Source organism: Phoxinus phoxinus (assembly GCF_949152265.1).
Source record: "Phoxinus phoxinus genome assembly, chromosome: 15".
Taxonomy (NCBI): domain Eukaryota; kingdom Metazoa; phylum Chordata; class Actinopteri; order Cypriniformes; family Leuciscidae; genus Phoxinus; species Phoxinus phoxinus.
Window position 1 is genome coordinate 25,740,429 of NC_136890.1, and position 25,177 is coordinate 25,765,605.

The 25,177-nt window shown below is 37.8% G+C and overlaps 2 protein-coding genes across 5 annotated transcripts in view; one reads left to right on the forward strand and one right to left on the reverse strand.

The window, feature by feature from the left end:
- The window catches only part of prkcz (protein kinase C, zeta), a 100,729-nt gene extending 90,860 nt beyond the window's left edge, over positions 1–9,869 (forward strand). For all 3 annotated transcript variants that reach the window (XM_079638565.1, XM_079638568.1, XM_079638567.1), the window contains 2 exons: positions 2,267–2,382; positions 7,709–9,869. In XM_079638565.1, coding sequence (XP_079494691.1) covers positions 2,267–2,382; positions 7,709–7,796 — 204 coding nt within the window. In that variant the 3' untranslated portion in view covers positions 7,797–9,869. The remainder of the gene's footprint in view (positions 1–2,266; positions 2,383–7,708) is intronic.
- A 1,536-nt stretch (positions 9,870–11,405) lies between these two features.
- Positions 11,406–18,252, reverse strand: LOC307012186 (uncharacterized protein). 2 transcript variants are annotated; one of them, XM_079638570.1, is made up of 4 exons: positions 17,971–18,252; positions 17,710–17,842; positions 15,277–16,412; positions 11,406–11,660 (listed from the first exon to the last, which is right to left on the reverse strand). In XM_079638570.1, exons 1-4 carry the CDS (start codon positions 18,120–18,122, stop codon positions 11,588–11,590), a joined length of 1,494 nt encoding a protein of 497 aa, XP_079494696.1. In that variant the 5' UTR covers positions 18,123–18,252; the 3' UTR covers positions 11,406–11,587. The 2 variants fall into 2 exon arrangements, with proteins under 2 accessions (XP_079494696.1, XP_079494695.1); XM_079638569.1 differs by having other exon boundaries at positions 11,407–11,660; positions 15,277–16,409; positions 17,971–18,213.
- Positions 18,253–25,177: the final 6,925 nt, after the last annotated feature.

Sequence of the window (25,177 nt, forward strand, 5' to 3'; positions counted from 1 at the left end):
TAAAAAAGTAATATTGCTGACCCCAAACTTTTTAACGGTAGTGTATCGAAGAATGGCAGAAAATTATTTGGAAAGTAAGAGAACGGAATAAATGCTATAGTAACGGCATAGAAACCGATCAGAATATAGCAGCTCACTACTCACAGATTCTTTAATAAACGTAAAAATCTATTTGCGGCCATTTGACAGACCGACACAAGAGACATTAAGCTGGACTCATGAATTAGACTCAATAGAGAGAGTGAGATCGCAGTGAAAGGAGAGAAGAGAGGCCATCTGTTCCAGTTTGTGCAGATCGGCGTGGAGTGGAACACAGCAGGATCATGTCCTCAAAACACACAGAGAACGTTAGCGAGGAAAAAAGAGTCCAACATGTGAAAACAAACCTTATCTGACCCATAGTGTTGACGTCCAGAGAATCAGTCTGATCTGACAAGTGCTTAACATCAAACCTCAGTCTACAATTAATACTGTGGTCCATATTTTTTCTTCTTTCTACCCTCCATTACTCCTCTTCTTATCCCGCTCCTCTTTTTTATCTTTGTTCTCTTTTATTAAATACTTCAGAACTCTCACACAAGGGCCACTGGTTTGTTTCGGAGTGTTTTAAAGGTGCACTGTGTAGGAATTTCTCACATCTAGCGGTGAAATTGTATTTTGCATTCAAACGAATAGTGAAATTTTGACTATAAATTGTATTTTTTGTATTTCATTCAATACCAAAAAGTATCATTTCTAATTTAAAATCTACTCGTTTCCCCCAGTATTTTTGTTTCCAATGTATTTTATGCTTGTTGACTATATGCCTACGGCTTCCTCGTGATTTAATTTTGTGCCACACCAGAAATGACCAGTTTTGAACACAACTGTGTGAAGTGGGTAGAATCTTTTGGTGAATGGAACGTTTCCATTGATGTTAAAGGTTCTTCATGGAACCATAGATGCCAATACAGAACATTTATTTTTAAGAATTATATAGAGTCTGTTGTTATCATGTTGCTAAACTAACCACATAATACTCTTAATGATTCGATAGTACACAGTTTACATTTACAATTATTCATTTAGCAAACGCTTTTATCCAAAGCGACTTACAAATGAGAAACAATAGAAGCAATTAAACTAGCAGGACAACAGTATGTAAGTGCTATGACCCTTCACAGTACAATCCAACGCATTTTTTTTATTTTATTTTTTAGAATAGATAAGAAAGTGTTAGTAGTACTGGATCAAGTGCTCAAGTGCTGCCGAAAAACATACGTCTTCAGCAGTTTCTTAAAGATGGCTACAGACTCAGCAGCTCTGGCTGAGTTAGGCAGATCATTCCACCAGCAGGGAACAGTCATGGTAAAGGTCCGAGAGAGAGATTTTGTGCCTCTGAGATGGCACCACCAGACGCCGCTCACTTGCAGAGCGCAAGTTTCTGGATGGCACATAAGTCTGAATTAATGAGTTCAGGTACAGGGGAGCAGTGCCAGTGGTTGTTCTGTAGGCAAACGTCAGTGACTTGAATTTGATGCGAGCGGCAACCGGCAACCAGTGCAATTTCGTGAGGAGAGGAGTGACGTGTGCTCTCTTCGGCTGTCTTGCATGCTGTCTTAAAAGTCACCTACCTATTAAGGGCTCAGTAAGGATTTATTTATCCTGGCTTGATTAGGCCAGTAGTTCATTTATTTACTTGCCATAGCTGGCATACTGTAACTCTTTCCCCGCCAACATATTTGAAAAAAGTTGCCAGCTAGCGCCAGCATTTTTTGTGATTTTCACAAAAGTTTCATGGCCTCTAGAATATTTTGTTGTATGAATATCTGACGATGCGATATATCAAAAGAAAGAACAGACATTCTGCTTTTACAACTTATCACAACTTTTTATCTTTTGTCAAATCAACTTCAATAACTAATGTGGTGAAGATAACATACTATTTTGAGTGTCTTTTTATTAAACCATTCTTCTTCATTGTATTAACTCAAATTTTTAATTACAACGAACTCAAAATTTTAAGGCAACAAGGTAACTTGCTTTTTTTATGTTAAACCAACATTTTTTTTTACAGTGTAGACAGTTTTGATTTATATACGGTTTAATTTAGATGATCGTATAATCATCAAGACAGCACGGCAGCTCACTAGATTTCTTTTTTGGTGTTTTGGGGTGGGGAGGAGGGCATAGTATAGAGAATATTCAAATAGTCATAATTATATGATATTGTAATGTTGGAGCGGATTCTGTACTAATCGATCATTTTCTCACTTTTCTCTTCTAGCTGGAACAGAAGCAGGTGACGCCACCGTTCAAACCTCAGATCACAGATGACTACGGTTTAGAAAACTTTGACACGCAGTTCACCAACGAACCCGTGCAGCTAACACCAGACGACGAGTAAGTATTGGAAAATGTTATGCTCGGCTGAAGGGCGTTTCATTACCACAAATGATCAGTAAAGATCTATGACAGAAGAATCACTCCACCTGTTTTCCAAAGACCTGTTCAGTTTCTAAAAAAAAAACGCTAATACGACTGGACTCGCGTTCGGTAAAATATGTCCGAATTTTAATTATGAAAAGACAGACTGGCATCTCCTTACACACCTTAACATCTTCCAAATGTTTAAATGAAAATTAAAGTCAGTCGTCACTTCTGCGGAATCCATCTCGAGAGCGATTATGTAATAATTTAACGACTTCAAAGTTACACGACTGCACCAGGAGAAGATTTAGGCGTTTAATAACGGGGGTTTCCACTCAGCTTGATTCTGCTGGTCAGGATGGTGAGGTTTATGTCTAAGATTCCCCTTCAGAAGTGAGAGCGAGATGAAGTGAAATGGCTTACCCATCTGGAGGCTATCGTCAAGAGGTGGTGATGTCATATGGAAACATCCCCTCTGGAGTTTCTGATTGCTTTACAGTATGAGGTGCGCCGAAAAGGGCCACATTGAAAGGGAGGACAAAGAACAGCTCTTAAAAGGCTAAAAACCTGATGCCGAGAGGCATTAAAACCCATAGATTCAGGTGGAAACTGGCTTCAATCAGTGTGAAGTGAGTTTCTAGGGGGGCTTTTAAGCTTTCAAGTCTTTTCTTCAGTCGCTCATTCATAAACTCGGTCCTTTTGAATACCGCTGTGATTAAAACAAGTGCTAAAATAAGAGGCTAGTCGACTCAGTGCAAAACATGTGCGTTTATTTGATAGTGGAGGATTGTAGGTTGACTCATTGCATGTCTGAATACATTCAGGTCAGTTGTTGAGGTCTCACTCCATTTCTCTCAAGAGATTCTTCAGACATTCCAGTCATTCTTCATAGAGGACAATCACGCCAGGCTTTGAGACGTATTGTTCGGTAGAGGTGTATTTCTCTGGAGAGGGACTCCGGTCTTCACAATGACTTTTATGTCTGGCTGAATTTGGTATTCTGATTTGATCCATAGAGACCGGCGGCCCTCGAGCTACTGAAAAGAATTCCTGTTTTCAATTTACATTAAATGGAGCTCGTAAAATGCAGCTCAGAAAGAGGGCGGCATCTTTGATTAACAGCGTGATTTAGTGCCATGACTGTGCATTCAAAACATACAATGCTTTACCAGGGTTATGCAAAATTTAGAATGGAAGAATTAGCTCCTCTTTAATTAATGAGTGTGAATTTGAATTAAATTGGCCACAACATACAGGAAGATGAAGTGGAATTGGAATGAAGATGAATTTACTCAATCCAAAGCCCTTCAACACAGAATAAGAACTCTATCTATCTATCTATCTATCTATATCTATCTATCTATCTATCTATCTATCTATCTATCTATCTATCTATCTATCTATCTATCTATCTATCTATCTATCTATCTATCTATCTATCTATCTATCTATCTCTATCTATCTATCTATCTGTCTCTCTATCTATCTGTCTCTCTATCTTTCTATCTATCTATCTATCTATCTAGCAATCATTCTGTCTCTGTCATTCTATCTATCTATCTATCTATCTATCTATCTATCATTCTGTCTCTATCTACCTATCTATCTGTCTGTGTGTCTGTCTATCTATCTGTCTCTCTATCTTTCTATCTATCTATCGATCTATCTATCTATCATTCTGTCTCATCTATCTATCTATCTATCTATCTATCTATCTATCTATCTATCTATCTATCTATCTATCTATCTATCTATCTATCTATCTATCTATCTATCTATCTATCTATCTATCTATCTATCTATCTATCTATCTATCTGTTTATCTGTTTATCTGTCTGTCTGTCTGTCTGTCATTCTGTCTGTCATTCCATCCATCCATCCATCCAGACGTTTAAAATTTAAATTTAACATTGAAATTTCAATTAATTTTAATTCTACTTACATTCAAATTCAAACACACTGTCCTAATCAGATGCGGCCGTATTCTGCGACACGATAAAAGGTGTCTTTTCAATGTTAATCAGAGTTTTTTTCCTAACCAGCCGCGACAGTGATACACGATGATTCTATTTCTGTGACACAAATTATGACAATGATAATCTTGGGCACTGATCATGAGCTTTATTTAATGTGTGGACAGACAAATTGCTTGTCTCTGGAATCTAATCGCGTCGTGTCTGGTTAGGACATGGTGTGATGCTTTCAAATGAGGTCATCCGATATCTTGAGGTGATTTGATATCTTCACTCTCCATGAGAAGCCCAAGATGCACCTCATCCTATATGAACACTAACCGCTGAATACACAATCATTGCAGTCTACAAGCCGATTGAAGTCAATTTGCCGGTAAACCTGTCACTCATAATTAGCAGATGTGCAAGTGGGCCGCAGTCAGATGAACTGACAGACAGTAATCTATAGAGCCACGGCGGGTTCTTAGTTCAATACGAGATTTTCCAAGCAGGCTTCAAAGGAACGCAGCAGCCAGACACTTCAAAAGCAGAGCAAGCTCTGGAAAAGCCTGACGTCCCACACGGTGGAGGAGAGGAGGAGGGGGAGGAAGTGATGGAAGCCTTTTTTGTTTGACTGATCTGGCAGACGAAAAAAGCGGGTGGGGGGGTAGGGGGGGTGAAATCCTTCCTTGTAAGAGATTTAGTCTTTTGGATTAAAGGAATGTGCGTCCAGAGTGGGATGTGTCTCAGAGCGCAGCGGAAAAAGGATGAATCCATTGCGACTAGAGACACGATTCCCTTTTACATGCTCAAACAAACGACTTATAAAAGAACCCTGTGTATTATTTTCTAGTTTAGTTGACTACGCAACATTTACACAAAGTACACTACCGTTCAAAAGTTTGGGGTCAGGGAGATCGTTAAATTGATCAAAAGTGACAGTAAAAACATTTAGAGCGCCACAAAAGATTTGTACTTCAATCAAATCCTGTTCTTTTCAGAATTTGATTGAAACACTGTTTTCAACACTGATAAGAAGAAATGTTTCTGACACTGAAAACTGAAGTAAAACTGCCATGACAGGAATAAATCACATTAAAAAAAAAATCTTATTTTGAATTGTAATAATATTACCAAAATTACTTTTACTGTATTTTTGATCAAATAAATGCAGCCTTGGTGAGCAGAAGCGACTTTTTTCATAAAAATAAAAAAATTGTACAGACCCCAAACTTTTGATAGAGTACATTTGTAACTGCACCATAAGTCTTTTATCTACACACTCCTTTCCTTCAAAGTAATGTCCTTTCATTAACCAAATGTTCTCATTACCCGTCACAATAATCTTGTTTTGTACAGTAAAAAGAAATGTACAGCCCCAATGAAAGCGCAGGCTTTAAATGAACAGTCGTGTTAGAAGTGTTATCAGTTTGGAGTTTTGTTCAAAAAGCTGTGTACCTTTTGTGCGAATTCTTTTAAGCTCCACCTTGTAATTCTTTTCTAAAGAAACATTTGTGCAGTAAAGAGGCTTGTTTATTTTGGTCGGTGCCCAGCATGTCCGTCTTTCTGTGTTTCTTCCTCTGTGGCATCACACACCCTGCACTCCCTTTGAAACCTGAGCCTGATATTACGGCATAGAGGTGTCATTCATGTTATTTTAGGTTTCACTCTTTCTGGAGGCATTTCGACCCCACACACACCCACATACAGTCAAGTGGCCCTCTGAGGACTTTATTCAAACAGACACAGCACAAACACAATTGGGCGCTGATCCCGGATCTGGTGAAATATCAGTTCTTGCTGAGCTTGTTGGAGAGGAGAATTGCCCTCCATGGACCGTGTTTGACAGAACGTGATAAACTAGTTTTGAATCGTCTCAGCATTACGCCATAGAAGAGGTGGAGCATTACAGCGGTGTAGTATCCTCAACAGGCTGATAAAATAGATCAATGGAGGTTCTGAAAACCAAGAGGTCTGATTTCAGCAAGAATGTTACCATCTCTTTAGACATGTAAAGGATCGTTGCCAATGCAGAAAATAGCCAAGAGGAGAAAGACGCCGCTGAATTTCTCAGTTGTGCTCTAGTGTAATTCTGTCTGCCCACTGCTGTAGTTAAAGCCCCCTTTGTGGTTAACCAGCCCCTTGACGCTGGTGTTATTTCTGTTGCATTTACAGATGTGCTTATAAGTTTACATATTTTCCTGCAGAATCTTAAAAATAACAATAATAATAGATGCAATCTTAAAAAATTTTAGTAACATACCAGATATTTTCATACCATTCAAATGTTTAGGGTAAGTAAGTTTTTTATATTTTTAAAGGAAGTCACTTATGCTCACCAAGGTTGCATTTATTTTATATAAATACAGTAAAAACTGTAATATTGTGAAATTAATTAAACATTTTAAATAGCTGGTTTTCTATTTTTTTATATATTTTAAAATGTAAATAATTTCTATGATTTTCAGCAGCCATTAATCCAGTCTTCAGTTTTCACATGATTCTTGATTCTCAATGTTCAAATCAGTTGTGCTGCTTTATATTTTTGTGGAAACATTTAATACATTTTTCCAGGATTCATTCTTGAATAGAAAGTTCAAAAGAACAGCATTTATTTGAAATAGAAATCTTTGTAGCGTTATAAATATATTTACTGTCACTTTATTCTCTCTCTCTCTCTCTCTCTCTCTCTCTCTCTCTCTCTCTCTCTCTCTCTCTCTCTCTCTCTCTCTCTCTCTCTCTCTCTCTCTCTCTCTCTCTCTCTCTCTCTCTCTCTCTCTCTCTCTCTCTCTCTCTCTCTCTCTCTCTCTCTAAAAAAACCCATCTTACTTACGCCAAACTTTTGAATGGTAGTGTGTAATCCCTAAAAAGGAATTTAATTGTACATTTTTTATTTAATTTTGTGGGAAAATAGCTCTATTCTTTCCTATTAAATCTATTGTTGAACAAAGAGAAATATTAAAAATCACAGTGTTTAAGGTCAAGGTCAAATTGGGCACATATTCAAAATACTCTTTTCGACAAAGTTTGAAACGTTGTATTGTTGGCTCTTCTCGCATTATTGCCTCCTTAGGGTGAATCTCTTTGCTGTATTCCTCATTTGTAAGTCACTTTGAATAAAAGTGTCTGCTAAATGAATACATGTACATGTAAAAGATGTGATGCCAGCAACTAGTTCTTCCCTGCAATGCTTATTAGCACCTATCGGAAACTCAGTTGATCCAAAACTACACCTTCTGCACTTTAGCTTTTAAATATTCCCCACATTCTTTGCTTTAAGCCACAGTGCGGGGCATGTACAGTTGAATTGTAGCTCGGTCAATAATAATGTTGGTTTCTCTCCTCAGGGATGTGATAAAGAGAATAGACCAGTCTGAGTTTGAGGGATTCGAGTACATTAATCCTCTGCTGCTCTCCACTGAAGAAAGCGTATGAGGGAAGAACAATACGGCCGATGTTTCTCTGCCTGCGGCTCCATGAGACTTCTACAGCTGAGTTTAACTCAGACTATGTGTTCACAGAGAACAACTTTTCCTTCAAACTGCGTTAAAGACAAAAAGCAACACTAAGACTTCAAGTTTTGGACCCTCCCCGAGTTATTTTAGGATTACACTGGAAGAAGAACGACTGGAGGAACTTCAGAAAACAAACTCAGAACTATTCCCCATATTTCAGCTGTTGATTGTCTTCCTGCTTCCCGGCGTCCTCTTTCAGTTTGACACCCATGTTTGTGTGAATGTGCGCGCACTGTTGCCTGGGACACAAGTTAGCTCCATCGATGTGTGCCTGCGTCCTTCAGAGACTACATTTCCCATCAACCCTAGCTGAATATGACAGTTCTAACTTAATGTGCACTTTTTTTTATTTTCCGTTCGACTTTTCTTTTCTTTTTTTAAATCTCTTGAATCTTGTATGAGGTGCGTCCTCAAGCGAAACAAGAATGTATAATGTTTAAAGGTAAATGTTGTATTATAGTGTAGGTAGCCAATCGAAGAATTTATGATGCCTTCTATGATGCAAAGTGGCACATTTTAATTCATGACCATGATGGTTTCCTAAACAGTGGGTAGCTGTGCTTCAAACCACATGCGTTTAACCACCCGTGTTGATTTTACTGAGTAAATGGGAGATAAAATGTGTTTTTTTGAAGAAGTGCCTCAAAGATCCAAAATTCACCAAGCTCCAAACTGCTCTGAACTCCATGTTTGATCGGAGTTGATTTTCCAATGCACCATCCAATGAGAAATGTGAGCTGCAGGTGTTTTTTTGTTTTGTTTCGTTTTTTTATACTTAACATAAACACTGATACATATGTTGAAACCAAGACATGAAGGTTAGACACTGAATAATCACAAAGCCCAAATACATCAGACTGGCAGTAATATTACCAGCTTAGGCTCATTGGAAAAATCTGCCTCTACTTACATTTTTGCATAACTCCAAAACCATGTACATTTGACTACAGTTTCCAGCCGAAATGAACACTAGTGGCAGTAAAACACCAACAACTTTAATTCATTTCACACACATTATAATTACAGTGGCAGGTTATTGATTAATAAAGACTTATTTTCTAGCAATTCCTTGCACAATACTATGTCACGACCTGAAAACACTTTTACCATAGTGCATGATTTGTAAACTAATGCATTTTGACGCTTGCATCACATAATCAGCTCCATATGGCTATTCTGATGTAGTAAACTTGCTTGCTAGCTCACCTGGTACAGCATTGCGTAAGCGATGGATGTGGAGTGTCCTGGGTACGAGTCCCGTGAAACACAAGTCAAGATTAAAGAACTCAAAGTTAAAATGACGGTTGTTAGTGCATACGCTACGTTATTTTCAAACGCAACAGAGCATTAACCTTTTTGCTCCACTCACCAGACGCTTCATCCCCGCACTGCCTCGATATTTAGAACAACCAACATAATACAAACTCTGATAAAACTGAAATCGCTTTTAGCGCCACTTTTTTTTAAATTGCCCCGAACCGTACAAGAAGCAACATATATAATTTTGCATAAATATTGCCACGGGCACGATTTTCCAATGAGCCTAGGTTTAATATTACAGTAGCATTCTTCACAACTGCACACTACATTATTCAAATGGCTGCGATAAGAGGGTTTTGTGTTGTTGTACTCATGTGATCTGTCAACGTGCTGTTGAGATGTTGTGGAGGGCGAGAGAACACAAACAAGGGGTTTGTACATCATGTCTCTGGTGTGATGTGGTGGTAAAATTGTGCAACAGTGATGTGAATCTCAGATGACCTCTAAGCATGGCGGAACTGTGCCCAAATTCAACACATTACAACACTCAATATAAGACACAATTAGCTCAGAATGCTAATCTTATCTCATTTTATGACTATATGGCTATGTTCGGAATAGAATTCTAGCCTACTACTTGTCGTATATTCTGTATTCTACTATTTTTAGGTGAAATGATTGTCGATAAACATCAGTATGGTATCGATTTTGTCTCAAAATGCCAAAAGAGCCCAAAAAAAAAAAAAAAAAAAGAGATGGAAATTGAAGGTCAAGTTGTGCGCATTGCATTCTGGGATGCAATATTCTGCGCCGTGTGGGTCTTGGCAAACGTAGTAGATCATCTGGTATCCCATGCATACTGTGCACGGTATACATACTGCAAAGCTAGCGAGAGTATCATGTTAGTATGCTATTCCGAACATAGTCGTACACTCCTCACTTTTCCACTAGGGAAACACAACTAAAGCACCAGGCCCATTAAAGGGCTTTCAGTTTTACTTCAAAACATAATTTCCCTTTAAAGAATAAAAACAGCCAATCACAGGCTGGCTTGTCTGATTAATCCCTCACAGTGATAAAAGTATGGTGTTATTAAGCAACTAGATATGTTTTCTATCTTCTGTTGCATTTAATCTCCCAAGTTTTGGGTTTTTTATTTTCCCCCTTTTCCTGAAGAGTGAAGACGACACTCTTAGATGTGAATGCTTTGAAGAAATCAGACCTGTATGAAGAATCGCTGCCATGTTAACAGGATTAATTAGTTGCTTTTGTGTCAGACAGTAGCGAGATTAGCAGACGGGCTAAGAACAAAGAGCGGCCCAGGAGATAACAAGCGTGACGAACGTAACGATAACGAGGCAGAGAGCAAAGCCAGATTACCCCACCATGTTTTCAGCTCTCTAATGAAAAGCCGGTACAGAAACAGCCACAAAATTTCCACTCTTTATGAATGATAAATGGATTGTTTATGACAGGAACTTCAGGTGAATGCAAACTTCAAGTATAGTTTGATAGGGCCGTTGCTGGAGCAAATTTTTTCTCCTTCATTTTCACTCCTGTAAACCGATGATTCGAAGCTGTTTGAGAACAGGTACTATGGTGTATTACAAAGTAATAAACCATCTTCATCCACTTAATTTTCCACTAGCTCAATCTAATGTACAGAATCCACGTGAAACAGTCAGATTTATGATTGTCCTTTGTTTTGGTTTTATTCATGTTTATATTTGAACTGGAATGAGTTTAGCATAATTGTAAATATCTGTAATTTAACCCATTTTCACAAAAAGAGAGAAATAAATCTGTTTCTGCACCATTACACAAGATCTCTGAATCCAGTGTCCCAACAGCTAGTCTCAAACTTTTACCCTAAAAACATTTTTTAAGCAAGAAACTTTAGTTATTTATCAACCTGCCAAATACAAAAGCCGTCGCAAGCCGTTTTCTGCTTTTCTTTCTTTTTCGGTTCTTTCCATATGTTGAGTCCAAAGCAAACTGACGCTCTTATCAATGTGCTACAGGGAATTACTTTTATATTTGAAGTGTTTGTTTTATAAATTATTGTAAATGAAAGCTCCAGTACAGTTTCTGTGGGCTGAGGGTGTGAGAGCGAGAGAGATGTGAACATGTCTTTGGTTTTATGAAGTTAAAGTCTTTAAGCATCTTAGATAACAACTGTAAATCAGTAAATGTTCATTGTAATGACTTCACATTTCCCGTCTCATGATTTCTGGGTGTGGAGAAGAAAAAAAAGAAAAACAACACTGGTCTGTGAGAGAACACTGTCTTTATTGCATAATGCATATTTTTTCTATCATATTTTATGAGAAATACTTTACAGGTCCTCTGGTTACAGTAATCAAAATATTAAAGTAATATTTTGCAAGCACATGCAACATAAAGCTACTAAGGAAAACACAGGCATCCAAAAATAATACAATTTCATTATCATCACCAAATAATATCGTCATGCATCTCTGATAAACATTGCGCAAGATGACCATCACATTCCATTTGGGTGAACCTGAAAGAACAAAGAACACATACAAGTTTTTAATAATCGTGAACGGTACAAAAAAGTACACACACATTCGATACACAATAACTAAAAAAGAAATCCATGCCGGTTCCAGTAATCTGTGGTTTGTAAACCCAAACATGGGGGGTGCTAACGCAAGACCGTTTCTTTCTTGCACAATGAGCAGTTTTGGAAACAAAATGAGATTTTTGAGTCATGATAAGTTATTGATCCCTCACTGTCTTTCAAAAGCAATTTGGGAATAAAACATGTTGATGTAAGATTTGGATGAGAGAAAAGCTGTTTACAATGTAGCGGATCCCCTGATATCACTCAAAAAACATTTATCTGGAAACACTTTTTTCTCTTGGTATCCAACGGTTCTTAACATACATTTGCTTTGAAAACATCTCTGTCAGAATACAACTGAAGATACTCATTTTGGTAACACTTTACAGTAAGGTCCCATTAGCTGATGTTATGTAATGCATTGCAGGTTTCGCACAGATACTGTCAAATTAAATTCAAGGACTTTTCAAGCACTACTCCTTTTGGTTTTCAAGGGCTACAATCAGAGATCTCACTTATCAAAACAATATCTTTATTATATTTCAAATAAACAAGGTAAATAGATCATTAAACATTTACTAATAAAACAAACAAAGGGCAGCGTATGCAATGACTGTGGCAACTTTAAATATGGGAACATTAACAAAGCCCTAGAACTTTTAAAGCATAGAAGAGCCAACAGAAAGAGGGCATACACTGGTACACAGTTTTAAGGAAATAATACTCTGTAATGGTGTTTACTGATATATTTGAACGCATATTAAAAACACCACAAAGACATAAACAACAACCCCAACCCCCCCCCCCACACACACACACACAACTATGGAACAACTTGAGGGTGAGTAAACGACATAATTTAAATTTTTGGGTGAACTATCCCTTTCATGCTAATGAACGCTTGGTTGCATGTTGTAGTAGCAGACACAGAAAACTACAAGTGTTTATAGTAGTGCACTGCACACACAAAAATAAACCACAAGGAATAACTTGTTATAGTACACTGCTAACAAGCACACATAAACTGTGAGGTCACCAGGTCTCAAATTTGACTTTCCAATGACCGTTTATAGTACGATTCAGACCGACAGATCCTTTCTCCCCCAAAAAACGACACTCAATTCCACTCGCATTCATTTGTTTGTATCCCCTTTCCCTTTTGACTCCTTCCTTTCCTCTCTAATCCCTTTTTCAACCCAGACGGCTTGATGCTTCCCAGCAGCAAACCTCAAAACCATTCTGTGAATCTACACGTGCCAACCCACCAGTTCCCTTGATTCCCTCCATCAAGATTTCCATCTCTTCACCAGTCCTGCCCTCGGCTTGTATCGACGCCCTCGGAAACTCGCTCTCTATATCTGCCTCTTTCTCTATGTGTCCTTCTCTAGACAAGAGCGTTCATTGTGTCTCTCTCACGGGGCCGCCTGTGTTCTGCTGTGCTCTGCAGTCTGGCCAATGTACACACGGCGGGCAGAGAGCGGGCAGCGGCGCACGCCAGCCCTGCACCTCCAACAAAGTGCTGCCTTGTTCTACGACGTTCAGCGCTGCCCACCACGCCGAAGGAGCGCTGCTCTCGGACCTCGCAAGAATCTGGTGACTTTTTGACCCGTTCTGATGAATAACTGTCCTTCTTAGAGTTTCTCTTCCTCCTCTCTTTAAGTACACTCACAGTCTGCCATGTTTCAACATAGTGTTTCCTTTTTCGGAGAAGTGCTCCAAAGTTCACAGGCAGAAAAGTTCATAAAAGGCCTTTCTGGAGAGTTGGCATTGATTAAAGATGGCAGCAAGGTGAAAATGACGCCTATAAACTGGTATGTGGTTATACGGGCTATATAACAGTTCCTTTGACTTTTTTAATTCAACATCAAGATTTTTGCTTAAAAAGTATATGTATCTGCAAGGATAATCAGGTCAAACTTTATAACAAAGTTAAATTTGTTTATATAAGTTAATGCATTAAGTATCATGAACTTATAAAACTTATTTTTACAGCATTACACATATACTGTAGGTCTTTCTAATTTCTACACTCATACATTTTTTTAACTAAAAGTTGTATTTGTTAACAATAGTTACCGTAATACACCGTAAACTATTTCCAAGTAAGTTAATACATTAACTGATGTTAACAAATCATCTTTAAAAAAAGACCTTAGTAGTGTTACCTTAGTAGTGTTACCTTATTAGTAAAGTGTTTAAATCTACTTTAAAAATGTAACAAGTTTTTAGCTTGAATCTTAATGCTTTAACTTAAATAAAAAATTGTAACCTGAAATGTATGTATTTTAAGTCCTAACTCCCATTTTTTATACCGTAAATGGTCCTTCAATGGAAAATGCCTTTTTGAATGAAATATTTATTATTTTTTATAAATAAAAGTATAAATATTATGTAGTCTTTTAATTAAGAACTCAGCATGCATAATTATAAAATAGAGAAATGCAGTTTAAATCATGTCACATCGCAAGACGCCAACTTTCCAGAAGTATTTCTTCTTAAACTACCCAACTCATTTTAATTAATTATAATACAACTAATTTTTGTACATCTAAAGACTAGTTTATCATTAAGTACCAGGGTATTATCATCTAAAACAATCACTGTACCACCTTATCAAGTCCGAATTCAATGTCACGTGTTGTGTCATACTATAGTACAACAACAAGAACAGCTGCTAAACGTTGCTATGTTCATCAATCAAAATAAAGAATCAAGTGTTCATAAAGCATCAAATTTAAATCCCATCTGAACTGGATCCTCTGCTCTACATCTGCAGGGATGACATCACATCCAGGAGCGAGTTACATAACCGTGGCTGTGATATCCATCTCGGAATGCTCCACCAGCACCCAAGGCGCAAACACTCAAATCCATTCACTTAGGGAAAATAAAATGTCTTTCTCCAACAAATGACTAATTTTATTTTGGCAATTTAGAAAGAGGTGATGGAATGCATGATTCCGTCCACCAACACTTCATCTTACAGAGTAGTTTTGCCAAGGGGTTCATGAGAGTGAGCGCATGTATGTTCTGGCTTTACCTAAAGGGCCAGCTTAACATCTCTAATGCCAAAGCTGATCTCAGTCTCCTAGTCTCTGGTGTTCTAGAACATGGATCAACTCTTACAATGACAGCAGATCACATTCCCTGCTTCTTCGTTTGTGTTGCTGTTCTGCAAAACACCTGAATTCGGAGTCTTGCCTGTATAATTGGCATCTGAAAATTCTGAAAACTAGTGAAGAAGAACTTCAGGTATTGCGTTCTGAAATATAAATGTCAATTTATCTGTATGGTTTTCCAATAAGACTATTTGCCAAGACCAACCACCGACAATGTTCTTCTCTTGCCAAGCCAAATTGGGGAATGTTGGGATATTGTAGGTTATATGCCTTGAACATTTCATGGCAACATTTTGTGTTGATCCTGAAGCACATGTAATAACATTACATTGAATAATGCATTGATTTTGTTGTCAACCCTGGTTCTGCATTGTGAAGTTAATAAACTTTGGTGAATGGAATTTTTTACTTATTTATATGAAACGTTCACTCACCCTTCAGAAAATGGTATTAGACACATTGGGCAGCAATCCAGTCCTGACGCTGTTCCAGATCCTTCTGGGCCTGATTTTGTTCCTTGCCCCAATCCAGGTCCAGCTGCTCCTGAATTTCTTCCCAGCCCTGACCCAGATCCTTCAAGTCCTGATTTTGCTCCCTGTCCTTCTCCAGATTTTGTTCCTAGTCCTAATCCAGATCTTCTTACTCCTGAAATTGCCAACTGCCCTGTTCTAGACCCTCCTACTCCAGATTTTGTTCCCAGTCCTAATCCAGATCCTCTTACTCCTGAAATTGCCCACAGCCCTGTTCCAGACCCTCCTGCTCCAGATTTTGCTCTCTGCCCTGATCCAGATACTCCTGCTCCTTGTTTTGTACCCATGACTGATACTAATCCTTCTGTTCCAGGTATTGTTCCTAGCCTTGATCCATATCCAACTGCACCTGTTTTTGTTTCCTTCCCTGCTCCAGATCCTCCTGCTCTTGATCCTGTATCTAATCCTGCTCCAGATCCTCCTCTTGATCTTGCATCTAATCCTGCTCTGGATCCTCCTGCTCTTGCATCTATTCCTGCTCTTGATCCTGCTTCCAATCCTGCTCCAGATCCTCCTGCTCTTGAATCTATTCCTGCTCTTGAATCTATTCCTGCTCTTGATCCTGAATCCAATCCTGCTCCAGATCCTCCTGCTCTTGATCCTGCATCTAATCCTGCTCCGGATCCTCCTGCTCTTGATCTTGCATCTATTCCTGCTCTTGATTCCGCATCCAATCCAGCTTTAGAACCTATTGTAAGCTCTTGAATTTCTGAGACTTTCCCTGCTTGGCCAAATTTGTCACCATATTTGTCTGACAATTCACGACCCTCAAAGCAATTCACTTTATCTTCTTGGTGGCACTGCTGAGCAGTTTGTATGTCACATACTGACACACTCTCCTGATCAGGTGAGTGATCGGCAAGTGCTGGTGAGTCAGATTCCCCCATGTTCTTTGCTGCTGGAGGTTGTGAAGGGTTCTTGCAGTCATTCACTGGTGGTGAGTGAGTCAGGAAAGATGGAGCTGGGAGATCTGGAGGGGGATCCGCATCTTCATTTGCACTGCACCATCTCCAATCACTTACTTTTTGTACAAGAGTCTTCTGATGAAATAGAGAGAAAATCACCCTGTATTACACAAATTATCAAACTTGTGAATTCGACTTTCCATTAGCAGCATATAATTTACACATAATATATTTGGTGCTGCTTGGATACCAGCTTTGTAAATCGCTCTGAACAACAGTCAAATCAAGGTATGTTGTCATGATGACATAACAGAGAATCAATGGGGAAAAAATGTATGCCAGAAAACTTTTAACACTTGCTTGCATATTTTTCCAGAAAATCCCTTGCCTTTTAAACATTCCCTCATTTATCATTATTCCATCAGATAAAAAACATTAAAAAGCCTTTCGTCAATGAAAGCAGGTGCTTATTAACCTTCAGACAATGTTGATCATCAACCTTAGGAGATTCAATTACATACTTTATATTTTATATGAGAAAACTAAAAATATCATAAATATTTTTTGCAAACCTATTACCAAAAAGTAATTTATACAATGTTAAAAAGATACTAATCATTTTTTCCCCATAAAAAAAATATTATAAAGGGACACAGCTAAATATTATGTTTAATAAAATAGTTATTCATTAAAAATGGGGTTTTAAAACCATAAACTGAATCAATTAAACAATGACTAAATTCTTATCTTGCTGTATGGTTTTAATTGTTTGGGATTTGTGCCTCACATGTTTTTAGCTATGTGTTTTTAAGTAATGGACACCAAAGTGTACCATTTTCATGGAAAATGCCATTTATTACATAAACATGCTGACCAGGAAAGCACACTACAGCCTTGTTGATAATTCTGGAAAGGACAATTCAGTATTGTTCATCCTCTCATCTCCATGGAAAATAACATCAAGCCTACTTTTCCCATGTACAGAGGAAAATTTGAGATTTGCAGTCTCAGAGGATGGGTTCTGCTTAAAGTCACCATGAAATCAAAATGGTCAATTCTTAATTTTATGGCATATTGCAGCATTTATATATATATATATATATATATAAAATATGATTTATACATACACATCATTATAAAAATCTAATTTTGGTGAGTGTTCAGTGCATTTGCCTCATAATGTGACTGTATGGGGTCATCTCTAAACCTTACAGTGTCTATTTGCATCCAACATCCATTTCAGGACACAGTGCAGAAATTAACACCTCACAAATCATTCATGCTGTATTAAATACGGACCAGGTCATACAACCGTATGAGATTGTATTGCATAAATACTACAATATATTGCATGTCAAACCATTTATTATTCTCCTAGATTACACAAGAATACAACCCTTCCCCCATTGATCGTGATAACCCGATGTATTACCGTGGACGAAGGTGGGGGGAGCTGTGGAATAGATTCTTCCTGATCTGACTGTAGAGCTGGGCAAAGAGCTCTCAAGGTAAGAGCCCACAGTCTCTCCGCATCACTTAATTCAGAACTCTCCCACCACCTCTCCCTGTATAGCATTGAATATAAAATAGTTATGTCAAAATATCAGTACAACTGTTACAGAATCATTTTATATTATATTATTATAAAGAGAGCTTCTTTGCTGAGTATTATATGCAGTATCAGGCTTCCTACCTGCCTGTAGATGTTTTGCTGCAGCTAACGTTACTGTCCTGTAACGTTACTGTGCACACACTGTCATTTGACTTCTTGATCCTCGAGTGTTGCTCGGATCTACTCTCTTCAAATGATAATTTCTTCCTCTTCAGTTTAGACATCGTAGTCATTCAGTTGTAAGCACTCTGCATCTCTATCAGAACCACATGGCTTATCCAAAACAATGAGAACTACGCGGGAGTTTCTTTGAACTACTTCCGTGTTCTGTCACAAATGTAGTTGTGCGTCAAAGTTGCGCACTGATTGCGCAGTTCGAATGACATTTCGTTGCCGAAATATACGGCATCGGATTTGTATTGTTTATTTGATTATAAATCCAAAGATGTGCATTGACTGAACTTTAGTCTGGTTATGGAAACATTCTTTATTTTAATTTAGTTTAATTCAGTTTATTCAGTTGAACATTATTATTATTTATTTATGTCATTATTGTTTTGATTGTCAAATCAACAATACAAATAGGACAAAATCAGTAGAATAATAATTTTGTATTATTATTATCATCATCAGCAGCAGCATCTGATAACTGATCAAATGTAGCCTATATTGGCCACCTGAATGCAATGTCACTTTGGATAAAGTGTATGCCAGCCAAATGCATACAAATGTAAATTATTATTATGTGTATTGTTGCAATATTGTATTGTTGAAAATATTGTATGTAAAACAGTCAGTATTTGTATTTTCTATTTTTTTTAATGGGTGCACAAAATCAACAAGTCGTAACTTAGGGGTTTTTGTTGTTTTTGTTTGGTTGCTCTATTGGTCTAATCCCTCTGTGGAAATAAACCAATGTCCTGGATGACTAATTTATCACATAAATTAGTAGTGATGGGATTGTAAGGATAAAAATACACAAACACTATAATTGGAATTGGCTACACCCAAAATAGCAAATAGCCAGTGATCATAGTGACTGAAGAAACCCACACATGATGCACACTATCAACGTCATTGCATAATGAAGAAACACATGGGGTGAAAAAAACTGAGCAATTTTCTGGTGGCCACCACCAAAATAAATAATCCATACGAGGTGCCTTAGCTCTGAGCCCTGGAGAGACTGAGGCAAGGTTTGGAACCATCTCTCTCCCCTGGATGAGAATTCCAGAAGGTTCTAATGCTGACACTGATGGTTCCATAGCCACACAGTGAGAGAGTACAATAGCAGATGAGTTTTTGAGTAAGTCTGTTCAGGGATGGAGCCGGGGAGACTGCATCCAGGAAAGAGCGCTTATGTCATTAGGACTTGTGTGAGGCAATGTTGTGAGCCGTCGCCATGGTTGCCTGATGAAAAATGTAAAAATAGCGGGCGCTACCCGAGTCCTTCCAAAAGCAAGCGTTCTCAATGCACTGTGGAAGAAGTGTGAGATGGTGAGGGGAGAATAGGAAAGGGAGTGAAGAGATTAAGAATGGCCAGTGTGCATGAGTGGTTGTTAAATTGCTAGCTAGCTTTTGTCGAAAATCCACAGTGCGTTAAAAGGGGCCTGTCTGAGACTACCTGAATGTCACAAGATATTGAATATTTGATATGGGCCTAAGAAGCCGATTTATTTGTGTTGATTTCGGGCGGACGGTACGCCTTTATTGGCTGCGTTATATTTTCATGCTAGTCACCGCGATTAAGTTAATTGCAACATATTTGCAGTTTTCGATCTGTATCACAAATGACCACATGCCCTCATGCAAGAATTTGTATTGCTGTGGTGTATCACTGATAAATAAATATTCTGTGGTGAATTAAATACTGGTAATACAGAAAAATTAAAGCGTAAATATCACCAATATAAAATTAGGTACTACACTCAACTTTCTGATACTGGTGTTCCCATCACTGGGGCATGAATAATTAATAAAGTTGCATTTTTCACTGTTTTCCAGCTGTATTTACATTGTTTAATTATTGATTTGGTTGTTAGGTTTAGTAACTTGCTGTTTTGTAACATGTGGAGTTCATTTTATAATCATAACATACTCAGAAATGATCTAAAATGTTACCGTTATTGTGTGCAAGTATTGAGATCTCTGTGTTCAGATGACATTAGTTCTAGATTTGTTGTCTACTTAATATCTACTGTATAATTTAATTAAATGGTCTTAGTAAAGCATACACTGTAAAATTACACGCTGAATTCAGTGTTATATTGCTAGAGTAAAATGTACTTGAAAGAGTGTATTGCAAAGTAAACTTCAACTAAGTAGAGATTACTCTACAAACTTTACTCATTTTCTTGAAGCAGATTTTACTTAATTCCATATGTTAAGTTTACTTAAAAATCTGGGTGTAAAAACTTTCTGTGAAGTTAATTTTTTGATCCGAATAGGCGTTTAGGATGATTCTGTTATGTCTGTTTCTTCTGCTTGGACTTGTTCTTTGCCTATCAGACTTATAGAAATATTAGATGTGAAGATGTAGATTGTGTGTGATTTTTTTATTTTAAATCAATGATAAGACTTTAGTGAACACACTGGACAGATCTCTGTTTTGTCATATCAAATTTGAGAATGTGAACCTCATATGTTTGCTGTATGATTCAGGATATATCTGATTAAACACATTTAAGCTTAAATGCATAGAAATAGTGGAGCTTAAAATAACAGAATTTTCATTTTGGTAAACTATTCATTCAAAGAATATTTTTACATGGCATGCCACCAAACAAAATGTCAAAATTATTAATTGTTTTTAAAGGGATAGTGTAACCAAAAAATAAAAATTATATTATATTTTACCCGCTCTCATGTCGTTCTAAACCCATAAAACTTTGATTAATCTTTAAAACTCAAAGATATTTTTAATGACACATGAGAGGTTTCTGTCCCGCATCAAAAGCACAGGTACAGTAACTGAAACAAAGGTCATAAAGGCACTGTTAAACGGATCCATCGGTGTAATCCAAGTATTGTGAAGAGATATAAGATTGAACACATGCTGATTCTTAAATTGGCCCATTTACCCTCAAATAGGGAGTTATTTGAGGGACAGCCATTTGTAGTGGTGTCTGAAACCATAGTGGACGTTATTGAGTGCACTTATTCAATCCCACATTGCACTGCAATATCGAGTGTACAACCGATGTAAGCTCAACGGCACTCTGAATTCGCTCACTCCTTTTCATTCACTCATTCAAGTGAACAGTATTAGTGGACTAACGTAGGGAATAGTGAAGGTGATTCAGCCAAGGAATCTCAAACTTGTGTCTTGAGGTTCGTTCAACCAATGAGGTTTGTTCTATGTGACGCAGCACAAGATTGAGTGTATTGGGTTATATGTCATATGGGCCTAAATTAAATCTGATCATCATATGAAGCATTTGTATATCTTTACAAGACTTGGATTTTATGGATTGATTTTACATCACCTTATGGGTCTTGTGGGTTTGGAAGACATGAGGGTGAGTAAATAATGATTTTTTCCCCCTTTCCCCCCCTTTTTTCCACCATTGGTCAGCTAAACTGATAGCTCCACCCCAAACTCATTGTTAAAGCAATCTTTTGAAATTTACACTTTACACTTTACAAAGTTGGCATGAAACGGAAGTCTTTTCTTGAGTTAAACAGCTTCTCGAACAAGAAGGAATGTAGGGCGAGACTTGATTTTGTCCATCGGGAATTGATTGGATGGTTGTGGTTTTCTATTTTTTCCTGATGTCATGTGAGTGACAAGTTGTCCCGCCCTCGTGCCAGTAAACGCATCATCAGAAAAGAGAGATGTCACTGTAAAGTCCGATTGTCCGAAATTCTTGTCTGAAATTTTTGCACGTTAAAAGATAAATACGACCTCAGGTTGCAGTGGTTGCAGTAGTTGTAGCAATCACGTTTACACACTGCCTCCGAAAATTTCGTCTTTCAATGTTTTGCATCCGTAGCAAGCATTTTGAGAGGTCTTCTGAAAATTCAGAGCAACATGACGAATACGAAAAAACGCATATGAAAATTTCGGACTTAGAGGGAGGGAGGGGAAGTTATTTTGGTTAAAGATTAATTTCAAATACCGCAATATAAAAAATAATAAAAAATTATTCGTTTTGATTTCAAGGTGACTTTTAGGGGAAATCAACATGCAATTGACCCTTCGCAGTTGTGAGTTTGATTGACAGGCGATCTGACCAATCATAATCCGCCATCCACTGAATCCGCCATTTTTGTCCGACAAAATAGTCAGGAGAGTTAGCAGATTAACTTTGGAGGAAATTTCTGATGTCCCCAGAAGTGTGTATGTGAAGTTTTAGCACAAAATACCCCACAGATATTTTTATATAGCATGTTAAAGTTTTCACTTTTTGAGGATTTGCAAAAACGCACCGTTTTGTGTCTGGCCCTTTAAATGCAAATGAGCTGCTGCAGAGGGCGGGGTTTCAAGAGCTCATGTGTGTGTTAGCAGCTGCTATTACCTCATGCAGACACACTAAAATGACAGAAACTGTTCTGTCTTTAATGTCAAAACGGAGTCAGACAAAGATGGAGAGACAACATGTAGAATGCAACAGGACGTCTCTGAAAGGTTAGTTGATGAATTTATGTTGCTGATGTGGCGTTAACTATCTTCAATTAGCATTTTCTGTCATGGTAATCTATAAATCGCTCGTATAGGAACTGTTGTGAGATGCACACAGAGTGACTTTCTATTGCATGTGAAAAGATGGATGCTAAAGTTTGAGCTGACTCACTTCTGTGACAAAATACTATACAAATATTACAAATACAAATATTTGACTTGTTCCCTCAACTGCGTGTTCCCGGGGGCGGGGTTTATGTACATTTTAGACTTGCTGATGTCACTCAACCCGGAGGAATGTTGTGTAGTCCATACCAGCCGTTTGTTGTAGTCCTTAAAAAAACGATTTCTTTAAAAGCAAATATCTCCCTTTGCTTTGAACTTTGAGCGTTGTAACTTTGCAGATGTTGTTTATGCTCAAACAGCAACATTACACACTAACTAAAGTTGGAAAAGTGAAATCATACTTTACCACCCCTTTAAACGGAGTGTACGGACGTCTTTCCGTGGATAAAACAACATTCCTTCTGATGTTTTATTCATGTTTATTTGATGCTATGAATTAGAAGGAAGAGATTTTTACGAGCAGCTTTAACTGATGCTCTACAGCGGAGCCATAAAGAGCCACAAAACGGTATTGTTTCAATTTCTTTAAAAAATGAGTGTTTCATATCAAAAGTAACCTGGTCTGTCCTGTCTGTCAGCGCGTTGTCAGTGTCCTCTCTGCTCCACGGTGTATTTTTCAGCATGGCTCGTCGGACATAGCAACAGTAACTAAAGGGGGCGGGCCTCTGCGAACGGTCAATTGACTTACCTAAAGTTGCATATTAAGCTAAGTTAGTAGGAAGTATTTTGTAACTTTTACCAAAACTACAGACATCACCTTTAAGACAGTTCACAAAATGAGTCTGACAGAAATCTTTTCAGCCAGTATCTGTTACCACAGCTCTGCGCCTGCCAAGCTGCCAGTGTGTAACCGGAGGAGTGGCGTCTCCTCAGGGAGAGATGTGGGCACGGCCTCTCACCAGAATGATTAAGCTGCAGGTCTGCCCTTTCTCAGAAAGGTCACGGCTCTGACGGGTTCCTCTTGTCAGACAGCTGGCACAGGTTGCACTGGCAGTGCTGAGAATAAGAGACTTGATGCCCACCACTAATCCGTGTGTTTACAAAACATCCGCATGTATCACTGCATATAATTCTGCGTCTTAAAAGCTGAATAAATAGCAGTAATGCAGCACTTATCTTTAGTCTCTTCTTATCTGAGCCTACCAGATATACGCTGATCCTGTTTGTTAAGAGGGTGGTGGTGGTGCTGTAGCTTGGGCAGAGAAAACTGGCTGTCAACATCAACCACACACACACCAAATCTCTCTTAAACCGTGCTGTTCATAACCTTTTAATGGCAATCCACCTGATCAAATATTATTATTCACACCTCTTTGTTCCATTTTTGTCCACTTTTTTGAGAGAAAAAAAAACAAGTGTGTTTAAAAAAAGATTAAATAAATGAATTAGCAAGTCTGATTCATTGATTCTCACACATAAAAAACAAATATCCGTAATGCGTCTGCCATTTAAATTGTCACTGCATAAATTTAAATAGGTAATTGACTCTTCTGCAATGTAATTATTGCAGACATGTCACGACGCCTACACAAAAGACAACCAATCCCAATGCATTCGCGTTTTAGGGGTCTGGCTTTCACAAACCTGTTGTTATAGTCACGAAATGGATTTCTTTTTTTTTCTACTCATATGCTTTTACAGCTGTCTAAATAAAGCTTGTATGTGCTTATCTGACTCTAGTCTATTTAGTGTTGGTAGCCAACAAAGGAATTCAAGGACAGAAATACTAAAACGTCTAATGCGAGTAGCCTTAATGGGATGAAAAAAGTTGTTTATTGTTATTAATTTTTTTGATTGAGCATCCATTATGATGGATGAGTAATATTTGGCAATTTTAAACAGGCCTGAAAAAAAAAAAAGAGTTTGGGTCAGCAGTTCGTGTTCACACCACCCATTTGAATATATTTCCATATATGTGCAAAAATGTGAGAGACAGCAGAGGCCTAATGATCATATTTTGGTCAAACTCGCTGGGCTTTTCCAAAATCCATGACGCAAATCCAAATAAAACTTTTGAAAGAAGGAATCTAAGGCTGTTAAAAAGAATTCCCTTCTCTCATCACATTATTACGAAGCTGTAAGACCAGATCACACATAGACTTTCGTGGAAAAACTAAAGCTATCCGAATGAAGAACTGGTAGCACAGATATCCTCATATAGTCAATACAGATAAAAGGGGTTTATACACATTATTCAGTTTAATTGAAACTAGATGTTTTCTTAGCAAGACATGCAAGATCAAATGTTCTGTTTCTGCATTATTTTACTATTTTAAATGTATATGATCTGTGCATTAATTTCTCCCCCTAATTGTGCACCCCTTCTACAAATGGTTGGCAGTTTGGGGAATTGATTCAATGCATCAAGCCCATTTGTCCCATTGTATTCCACCTGCAGTAACAGCACCTTGGAGCTAGAGGGAGCTACTGCAACAAATTACATTGACCTCTTACATTGACTCGATCTAAAGAGAATTATTAATAAATCACTGGCATAGTGTTAAGAGGACATGTGAATGAAACGAGTCCCATCTACAGACA